The sequence below is a fragment of the Thalia democratica genome, chromosome 5, assembly GCF_965202585.1.
Source record: "Thalia democratica chromosome 5, ktThaDemo2.hap1.1, whole genome shotgun sequence".
NCBI classification, from domain to species: domain Eukaryota; kingdom Metazoa; phylum Chordata; class Thaliacea; order Salpida; family Salpidae; genus Thalia; species Thalia democratica.
Genome location: NC_139169.1, coordinates 14,844,892 through 14,855,558, shown reverse-complemented (window position 1 = coordinate 14,855,558; position 10,667 = coordinate 14,844,892). Strand labels below are relative to the sequence as shown.

Here is a 10,667-nt window from a genome sequence, read left to right as displayed (position 1 = left end):
AATATATTAATATTTAGAATTAAGTGATAGTTAACAATCACTTTTAGAATATTTTTTTCAACTCTTCTACACAATGAACTACCACAGCCTTGCTTGTTTTCTCTCTCTCATCAAAACCACCCCACCAGACGACCAAGAGAACTTCCAGCCATTAGCCTTTTGGAACCTTCTTGTATGGTAAAGAAGGTCCCGACTAAATTGTGATAGGTTCTCGTTAACGTAAATCTTCTCAATATTTTTACATATTGAGTTAAGATTAGCATTTGCCAACTTTTTCTTCTCTTTCATTATCTTGACCTTCTGCTCAAATTTAACAAACTTTATGTATATTATACATTATAAAAAATATGAAAACCTTTGAGCAACTATTTTTTTTTACATTTAGAATATATATCAAAAATACCCTGCGGAAATTTTTAGATGACTTGAAGAAACTTTTATGTTGACACCATTAAATTTTCTAAAAAGCACCCAAACTGCAATCTGTTTGGGACTCAAAAAATTGGATTTTAGCATTTAAAGTTTGAAATTTTTTACATGTGGCAATGATCACAAAAATAAAGTGTGCAAATTTCAAGGTAATTTAAAGAAAGTTTGATGGAGACACTTTTTATTAAAAAAAAAAAAACTTACAAAAGGTGATAAAAAATAGATAAAGTCAAGAAGTGCCTCCATAAAACTTTCTGCCGTTTATAAGCACCCTACTGTATATGTGTATAAATTTATTTTGTTAATTAAAATCAATCAAAAACTAGTAAATATCTATATGTGTTTAATTAGTTAAAAATTACAGCTCACAACAGTACATTTTTACATTTAATACAAGCATGAATTGTTTACAGTTTGTTCTATCTGCATATTCAGTATTATATATATGCATAGGTTGGTGCAGCTAGTTGTAATTTGATGCTTATTGTTAGTATGCAAAAAAAAACATAAGATATGTTTGCGCTGACTCCAATAAAATCCTTTTTGTGAAAACTGGTATTCAGAAAAAAATAAGGTGTTTAATTTGGAAGTTTATAAATTGATGCCGAGGTTGACCACAGTTTCTTTGCTCCAGAAAATATGGTTTATGCACACTATAACAGATATTAAAAAAAAATCAATATAAAAACCGAGAACAGAGCTTGGCCTAAACTTTTTCAGGTATTTGGTTACTTAATTGTGGTCAAGTGTTCCAGAAGTTTAATAAATATTAACTTAAAAAATAAAAACTTCATGAATTCTAAATCATAAAAATCATGACAAAAAAAAATTCTTACTTAAAATTTTTTCAAGTACAAAGTAACATTTTTTTGTTACTGTATAATGATTAGTTTGTGAAAGTTAAAAGAAGATTGCTTGAAAAATGTAGTAGGAGATAGATTTTAAATGAAATAGTCTTTTTTTGCTGTTTTATGAAAGATTGTTTTTATCTTTAACTATTTTTTTCAATGTTTCTAAACACAATAAAATATGATGAAATTATTTATTTAGAGTTTTATCCAATTCCAAACTTAAACTTATATAGAAATTCTTCATTAAGCCCTTTGCTAATATTTTTCAAATAAGTTTTAGAAATAATGTTAATAATAGCAGTTGATAACATTTATAACAAATATTTCAATTGACAGAAAGTTCTATGTATATATATATATTACTACTTGCAATAACTCTATAGTTTTCAGTAGCTGAGTTTTCTTATTGATGTTGGTGGTAACTGTTCTTGCAATTACTGTAAGTTTTGTTACAAAATTACATGTTTAAAACTGCTACTTACCTACCAATATTACTTTATATAATGTAAAATACAACCTTTATAATTAGAGTTTTTTCAGCTTTTGCACTTTCTTTCATCTCTGACTGTTTTTATTTTTGGAATTGCCCACTCAAGTGCTGGATCTTCTGTGGAAGCCGGATTGTTTTGCTCCATATATGTTAGTCATTCATTGGTACAAAAATACTTGTTTAAAGTATATGTTAATTTAACTATTATTTTAGCTTAGTTTTTAAAAGTTTTAAGATTTGCTGTTTCAGAGTATTTACTTCTGCATTAAATTTCAAAAAATATAGTTTTAAAAGTCCGGTTTTGCATTAAAAGTTGGTGTTTGAGTATGTTTGAAAGTTATTTTGCTCCATACAAATTAGTACAAAAATTAAAATTAATTAATTACTAAGTTGATGTCGGAAGAATTTAAAGGCTTTCTGTTTTAGATTTTTTACTTCTGACTTAAAGCTGGAAATAAAGTTGCTTTATTACCTAATTTCTTAAAATAACTGTATGCATAAAGTTATAGTGTTTTAGTATTTTAAAAACTTACTAAGATATCATTTTCAAAAATATTATTTAAGTACTAATACAAAGTCATTTGTAGTATAAATTTTTATTTTTTAAGCATATTTTTAGCTTTACAATCAGTATATGTTTGTTCAAACATGTTATTTTTTAAAACTTGTCAATTGAAGCATCTTTTTATGTCTGGTAATTATTCTACATAAAGTTTTGCGTTCATAGTTCAATACCTTACTACAATCTATAATGATATGTTTCAGGTTTTTGCATCGTATTTGGTCCAACAAGGTGCCAGCTGCTATGATGTTTCTGTGCTTGTAAGTTGTAAGACTGACAATAGTTTTGTGATAATAAAAATTTAACTATTGATTATTAATATGCATTGAAAGTGTTTTTAATGGCTGATGTAAATCTGATAGTTAAAAATTTTGTAGAAATCCATGTATTTAATCTTATTTTACTGCATTAAAAGTGCAGTTTTTAAACTATCAATATTATAAAAACTAACTATAAATTAAAAAATCTTTAAATAGTAACTATTTATAACTATTAATTATATGCACTTAATAAGTAAATGATTTTAGAGTTTCTTATACTGTAACATATATTTTAAATCTGTAAAGGTATGATTTGTTTTTTACAATTTGATCTTGTTTTGTCAAGTTTTACAAAAGCTTCAAGTTGTAATTTACAGTTTTTAAATTTCAAAGTAGCTCTTGAGAACCAATCAAAGTTAAAAAGTTTCAGTATCCAGTAAAGGCGCAAGCTAAAACTGTGAATAAATAAAATCTACTAAACTTCTATATTTCCTACAACTTTTAAGCAATCTTTTCAAACTTAATCAATCTAATCTTAATGTAGTTTTAAAATAATCTCGTAGAAATTAAATATTTCAAAAATAAAACTATGTTAAAAGGTAAACTAAAATTAATTTCATTTATAAATTTTTATTTATATAATTTTTGTTTTATAAATAAAATAAAACTCTAACATATTTTATAATTTTTCTTAGGTACATTTCCTAACAGTTTGACATATCTTAAAAAACATAGAAATAGACAGAATTTTAGTGAGCTTTATTTATCCATTCTTTAAATTTTTTTCTTTTTTTTCAAGGAATAAATTGTGCTCTTCAACTTTAACCGGATTGTCAGGAAGTATTATGAGTTTTAACATAATGTAAAAAGCAACTTACAGCTTAGTTAAATTTTTATAAATAGAGATCAAGTTGTTATAAAAGTAATTTACCTTCCCTATTGCCTTATATTAATTTAATTTGTAATATAAATAAAAACATAAACTTGCACTTATATTTCTTAAAATGCTAAATGATCCTTAGATTAAATTTCAAAAAAACATCATATAAAAGTAACATTTTAATGAATTTACTGTATTGTGCAGCTGCAATTATGTTTAAAATATTATTAATTTCAAGCGTCAAAATATCAGTTTCTTTAATTTTTTCAGTTAAAACTTAATTTAAGGCCATAGGGGGGGGGGGGGGGGGTAGGCCATGTTTTTTACAAGTTGATCTTATTTTATAGAGTTTTTACTAAACTTCAAGTTGCTTTTTACCGTTTTTAAAAATTCGAATTAGTTTTTGAGATATGACCGGCCAAAGTCGGGCCGCATAACAGGTTCCTTATGGGGAAGGAAAAACTAAAACGGCAAAAAAAGACTAATGCATTCAAAATCTATCTCCTCCTTCATTTTTTAAGCAATCTTCTTCAAACTTTTACAGTCTATTCTTTATACAATAACAAAAAAACGTTATTTGTGACTTTAAAAATTTCAAGTAAAAATACCTTTTTTTGAAAAAATAAATTTTTTTTTGATAAAAAATCACTTTTTAATTTTATTTTTGTCATAAAATTTTTATTTTATAAAATTATTAAAATTCACAAATAACATTTTTTTTTCATAATGTAAGGAACATTTCCTGAAAATGTGAAGAAGATTGCTTGAAAAATGAATGAGAAGATAGATTTTAAAGCCCGTTTTTAAAAACACGAGAAAAACGGCTTTAAAGTTACCCTTTATATACCCTTTATAAAGACAACCCTTTATATAACCGGTCATAAAAAAAAAGTTACTTAACATTTTTAAAATCTAAAAAAAGCATCTGAAAGATTATGAAATTTACTATAATATAAGTCTATATGTTATTTTTGATCAAAAAATGGCTTCTACCCCCCCTATGGCCTTAGTTTAATAACCTTAAAAAAAGAAAATAAATGTTCTAGTTTAATTACCTATGTTTAAAACTATATATGTACATTTGAGTAAAATATTGCATTGTAATAAAAGTTGGAAAAAAAATTACGAGTGTTATCAAATCTAATGCTGTCTAATGTTTCAAATGAATCTGTTACATAAATTTTAAAAACTTATATTAAAACTTACAAGAAAAACATACTTAAACCATAGAACTTTTGTTATAAGCTTGATAAGAGTTTATATTGTATATAATTTGTTGTTTTAAAATTTATTGTTGTTGTAGTGAAAGTTTGTTGTTATGTATTCCAGTGAATTTGCTTCGCTGGGCTACTAACAAACAATTAACTTTAAATTTATAAAATTCATATTATTTTTAATTATTAAAAAAAAAAACAGTATGTATCACTCATTGAACTTGGGGGAGCTGTATGTTCGATCGTTCTGGCTATAAGAAGTTTTCATATGAAGTTTTATTATGACAATCAACTGAATTATTTGCAACATTTGAATGTGGTAAGAATTACACTATTTGTCTATATCATATTTTAATATCTTAAATATTAGTTTAAAAAAGTAAAACAAAATTAAATAGACTGTTGCGTTTTTTGTTTGTACTTAACATAAGAACCCTAATGAACTCACTGGTTTTAGACACTTATAAATCAAAAAATACTTTTAGTTTTATTAAGTGGTAAAATGTATCTGATATCTAAGATAAAACTTTAAAATGAGATCAACTTTTATAAAACAAGGTGAACAAAATAAACAATTAAAATTCTATGCTATCATCCTATAAAGACTAAATATAAAAGAGTCTTTTCTAGGTTTCAAATGTCTTTTTTATTTGTTAGTACAAAGCTATTACAGCTTAACTAATGAAATATATATATAAAATTTATTTAGAGTAAAAAAGTTATTTTAAAAATCTTTATATTTATTCTAATTCTTATTTGATATTAACTAATTTTTTACCTAAATAGTATGGAACTATAATGACTGGAGAAGACATAAAAACAGTAGAAAAATTTAGCAACTATCATTTTTGCCTGGCTATAGCTTCATTAATAAATTTCATTTTGATTGTTATATGGGTTTCTCTACTTACTAGACATTCTTTTATAAAAGTTATTTTTACTGATATAAACATTATCATAACAATCGGGGTTTCCCAAACTTATTTTCATAAAGCCCATTAAAAAAAATAAGAAAAGTGAAGGACCCCTAAAAAGTGATAATTATGCGTAAAACCTTTTTAATTTTTTTGCTCTTCATCATCGATTCCAAAATATCTAGTATAAAACTTCCATTAAATATGACAAAGACCTTTTTCACTTTTTGATCTTCATTTCAAGTTGAGAATATCTATTGAAAGTTTTAAATTATGGCAACATCGCCCCTTTGATACTCATGGCCCCCCTTTGCAGCTTATGGCCTAAATATCTGAAATTGCCCTTTATGGGGCCATATGGCACATTTTGGGAAACCCTAGTCTAAAATATAGTTATCAGTAAGTTAACCTTGTAAAAGTTGTAAACTATATTTGAACGAATTTTGTATTAAAGATAAAGTATGAATTTAACTAAATATGTTTGAGTTTGAAGACTAAAAATTATTAGTTTATTACAGTATTATTACTTGAGTGTTTTTAATTATCAGCAAAAATCTTGAACAAAAATTAGAAGTCATCAAAGTATTTGTAAAAATTGCAACTAATATGTATATGTGTATTTTATATAGAATAGTATTCAGGGTGAAGGTGATTCTGAAAGTAATTCCAATGATGATGAACAAAATGTTAATTCACACAGTGAACAAAACATGCATGGTAGTTATAATAATTAATTGTATTTTAATTTGTATAAGAAACTTTTACTTTAACATTATAGAGATTTTATTACATGTTCTAAATATACTCTAAAGAAATTGGTTTGAAGCTTGAACTTAATTCTCAATACTTATCGTACTTAATCAATATTTATTAATATTTATGGAAGAGTAATTTATTTAGTGCGCTTATGAGCTCTTTAAATTTAAAGCTAGTTTATTGAACAAACTTTTGAGAAATTAAAAAATATTTGTCTCCTTCTATAAAAAGGTTGCAAAAAAACATGACTATAATAAAACCTAGAGTTTGAAAAATTAGGCAAAAAAAAAACAGACTTTTAAACAGTTTTTACATGTAAAATGATTAAATTTTTGATTAGGTACAATCTTTTTTTGTATGAATTAAAGTTTTTTATTATAAAACACAATTAAAGTAGCATTACAGTATTTTAAAAATATTTTGATACTTTTTAAGAAAGTTTTGTACCCAAAACTTATTTTTAAATTCAAAAATGAACCACAAAAACTTTTAATTTCAAAAACCTTGAAAAATTTTTGAAATTAATCTTTGGCAAGCCTGTTTAAAGTAGATATATATAATTGATAAAAGATATATAAATAAGTATAAACAGTTTTGCGAAAAAACTTGGAAACCTTGAAAAACCTTGAATTTTACAGTTTAGGCTAATAAACCTAGAAAAACAATTTTATACAGTTTACATGTTAGTAGACAAATTTTGATTTAAAAAATCTACCGTTGAGATAAAATATTTTTGTCATCATCAAAATTTTTTTTTATTAAAAAACACATTTCAAGTAGTTATACAGTATCTTTTCGATGTTTTTACACTATTAAACACAGTTTTTTACCTTAAACTTAACCTTAAACTGAAGATAGACCCAAAAATGTGTACTTTTAAAAACATGAAGAAAATTTCTCAAAAAAGTTTGGCAACCCTGTATAAAATAATATGAAATATAATTAGAGATTATTATAGTATAAACTTATAAGAGTTTTTTATTTATGATAACTTGAAAGTTTTTTAGCTGCTTTGCAATGGTAATTATGTCATAGTTTCTTTTAAACTTACAAAATATATAATCGTAGAGGCTTAGTGTTAAAGTTAGTTGCTTTTTAGAAATACCTTTTTTAATAAAATGTATATCTTTACGATTACGCATTTTTAAAAACATGCCTCTAAAAGTGGCAACCCCGACTCAGTAACTCAGTAGACATAACTACGATTAAATACTTTAAATAAAGTGGTAGATTTGTTATGATTTTGATTAAAAGTTTTTTATGTAATTTGAAATTTATATTTTAAAATATGACTTTAAGTTAAATAAAAAAAAATAAACAGGTAACATTTTACTATCAAAGTCTTATAAAAATGTCCTTCAAAACAAGCTAAATTATCGAAATCAAAGGTTTAATTTTTTTCTTTTCTTTAATTAAAAAACTGAGTATTTGAAAAAAAGTCTTTTTAAATATTTTAATTCACACATTCTTGTGACAACAAGTTTGAGCAAGCTCGATATATACCAGTAAGCTTAACAAGTAAATTGCAGGTAAAAATATAAAATTATTTTTATCACGGCTTACTAAACTCATTTTCATAATCGGCAAGGTAGAGATTTGAAAAATAATTACCACTGCCTTCTTTACATAGTGCCCCTTTACTAGTTATTTAATCATCTACTTTTCCGTTACTTTACTTGATATTGCCCTATGATAACCATAATCGCCCTATATAACAAAAAATAATTTCTTTAGTGAAGTATTGTGATTAGGATTTGGACATTGCATCAAACATGAAATTTTGTTGATTCTAAGTGTAAATGTCAATGGTTACTTTTTATTTGTATTTTGCCACTGTCCAAATTTCTTTTTTTGGTAAAGTCAACTGTTATAATTTTAGTAGAAGTTCGCTTGAATGGTCAAGTTCAAGTTCCAAACAATTGTGTAGTAAATGGTTCGAGTGTTACTTCCACTTACAACTTGGTCAGTCATGCGGAACCGTCGGCTCCACCAATCACAGAAGAGCCTCTTCCAAATTTTGAAGATCTTGAAACACCGCCTCCGAGATATGAAGACATTTACAAAACTACAACTAAGTGAGGGACAAATAACAAAGGTTTTTTTTTTACTTTTTATTTGATTTTTCACCTCTTATTAAGTATACTTTCTTTTTGTATGTTGCTGGTGAATTATTATTTAGTTTAGTAATTTTTTTTTTTGAAAGTTTTACTTCTTTATTAACATTTTATAAAACAAAATTAAGTGCATCCATAAGTGAATGGTGTAAATCTATAATTGAGTTGAATAAAAAGTTTTCATTAAAAAATGTTGAAACAAAGCAAATACTTAATCAATGTATAGTATATTGTTGACTTATTTTTCTTTTAAAGTTTTGTAAGCGGAAGTAGTTTGATTTTTCTTAAAACATTAGATTTTTATTAATAACTGATTTATGAAATGTTTCTTTTTGTATAAAATACTATCTTAAATTGAAAAATTTAAAAGTTAAAAGTACATTAATCTAGAACAGGTACACAAACTTAAAACTGGTTTAGTATTTACTAACTTTTGTAACAAAAAACGACTAAAATTCTATAAAGTTTTGGTTGTTTTATATTAAAAGAAATTAAAAATTAATCTTGGTGAATGTTGTCAACATAGTTTCAAACTGTTTTCAGATGAATTTGATACGGTTTCTGAATTTGTTTCATCAAGTATAAAATGAGTTTGGTGTGACGTTTTCGAAGACAAAATATAATTCTTCAAAGTTGAAATAGATATCTGCATTCTAGGTTGTAACAATTTTGAGTTTTTTTTATTGTTTTTTTTTGCTTACTTTTTCTTGGTAAAACTGTAATCATTTAAAAATTTTGATTGTGTCTGTACTTTTTTTTAGCTGCCTTTTTAAGGTGTCTACGTACTTATTAACTTAAAATATGCTTCTCAATTTGAACTGTAAATGTCTAGTGCTTGTCTATTATAAAAATCATGTTAGAAAAGTTAGTGTCTTGTTTTACAGTAGATAAAAAGCAAAATGGTACTTTATGACAAAATAAAAATGGTGCTGATGGATTTTTGAGCTAAATTTGTTTTCATTTTTTGCACGTTTGATTTTTAAATTAAGAAAAAAAAAATAGCAGTGTTATGTGTTTGTACTATTTTTTTGAATGATTTTTCTGAGTTCAAGATGTTTTTTAACTTTTTTTTGAAGTCTAACATAACTCAGTTTTCAAAATTTTTATGAGATTTTTAATAATTTTTTGACTAATTTGTTTTAAGTATTTTCAAAATCATTGAATAGTAAAAGATTTAATCTATAAAAATACCTTAAAAAGTTTAATTATAACTTTTTTTAAATATTTTGGTTTTAATCATAAACTTAACTTGATTTGATTTAAAACATCTTAAAAACAAAACGTTTTGTTATACGATTAAAAAAATTATTTATACTATTTCAATTTTAAAATATTTATTCTAAATTTTGATTTGAACCTTGAGTCATTAATAAATTAAACTTAACAGTTGTTTTGACAAATAAATATCTTTAGTGCTAAAAAATTTAATGCTGCAGTTATAAAATTGTAACTTGATTAGTACAAATGTAGTTTCACTATTTTATTTGAAGTAAATGTATACTAAAGTATGTTTTCTTTAGAAATTTTTATTTTGAACTTCTCCATATAAAAAAAATCCGATAAGTATATTTTGTTTACTTTTTAGTTTTAATAATAAAAATTATAAATTTCTGTTTTACCTAGGTGTTTGGTTTATATCTAAACAAAATCTTACGAAATTTAGAAATATGATAAGATTGGAGGCTAAGTGTTAAACGATTTTAACTATAGTCGAAGCAAATAAAAAAAATAAGAAATAAAAGTTATCAATATATATCATTGTCAGATCATTGTTTTTTTTTTGCTTACGTAAAAAATGCTTAAATCATTAAGTAAAACTTACATGGTAATACATGATACCTTGAAACAATTTCAAATTTCCTAGGGAATAAATTTAACTTTTGCTTTTAAGGTAATTTATTGTTATTCAGGAGTTTATTTTTAACATTTTTTTTCTTTAAATTAAGCTCTTGATTATTATGTATGTATTAGAAAGCACAAGTCGTAGTATTCTTAATTTTAAATTCTAAATTAACTTTGTTATTTTTTTTTGTTAAATGCTGAAATTACTAATTAAAACAACAAACTTTTACTGTGTAAATCTAAACAACTCAAAATAAAGTAAATTTTTTAAACTTTACTGTATTTTAGACACTAACTTAGTTTCAAGATGTTTTAAAATACACAACCGAAATTAAAGACGTTTGGATTTATTTTC

At 24.4% G+C, this 10,667-nt stretch overlaps 1 protein-coding gene across 2 annotated transcripts; it reads left to right on the top strand.

Annotated features, from left to right (window-relative positions):
- Nucleotides 1-1,614: 1,614 nt before the first annotated feature.
- Nucleotides 1,615-9,481, top strand: LOC145836062 (uncharacterized). 2 transcript variants are annotated; one of them, XM_082943858.1, is made up of 7 exons: nt 1,615-1,719; nt 1,821-1,919; nt 2,536-2,592; nt 4,889-5,005; nt 6,242-6,317; nt 8,239-8,451; nt 9,014-9,481. In XM_082943858.1, exons 1-6 carry the CDS (start codon nt 1,690-1,692, stop codon nt 8,433-8,435), a joined length of 576 nt encoding a protein of 191 aa, XP_082799984.1. In that variant the 5' UTR covers nt 1,615-1,689; the 3' UTR covers nt 8,436-8,451; nt 9,014-9,481. The 2 variants fall into 2 exon arrangements, with proteins under 2 accessions (XP_082799984.1, XP_082799983.1); XM_082943857.1 differs by having other exon boundaries at nt 8,236-8,451.
- The last annotated feature ends 1,186 nt before the right edge of the window (nt 9,482-10,667 follow it).

Coding starts and splice junctions, on each gene's coding strand:
- LOC145836062 (XM_082943857.1), top strand. CDS start 1,690: ATGTTGGTGGTAACTGTTCTTGCAATTACT. Junction 5,006..6,241: donor ATTTGCAACATTTGAATGTG/GTAAGAATTACA, acceptor AATAGTATTCAG/GGTGAAGGTGATTCTGAAAG. Junction 6,318..8,235: donor CAGTGAACAAAACATGCATG/GTAGTTATAATA, acceptor TTATAATTTTAG/TAGAAGTTCGCTTGAATGGT.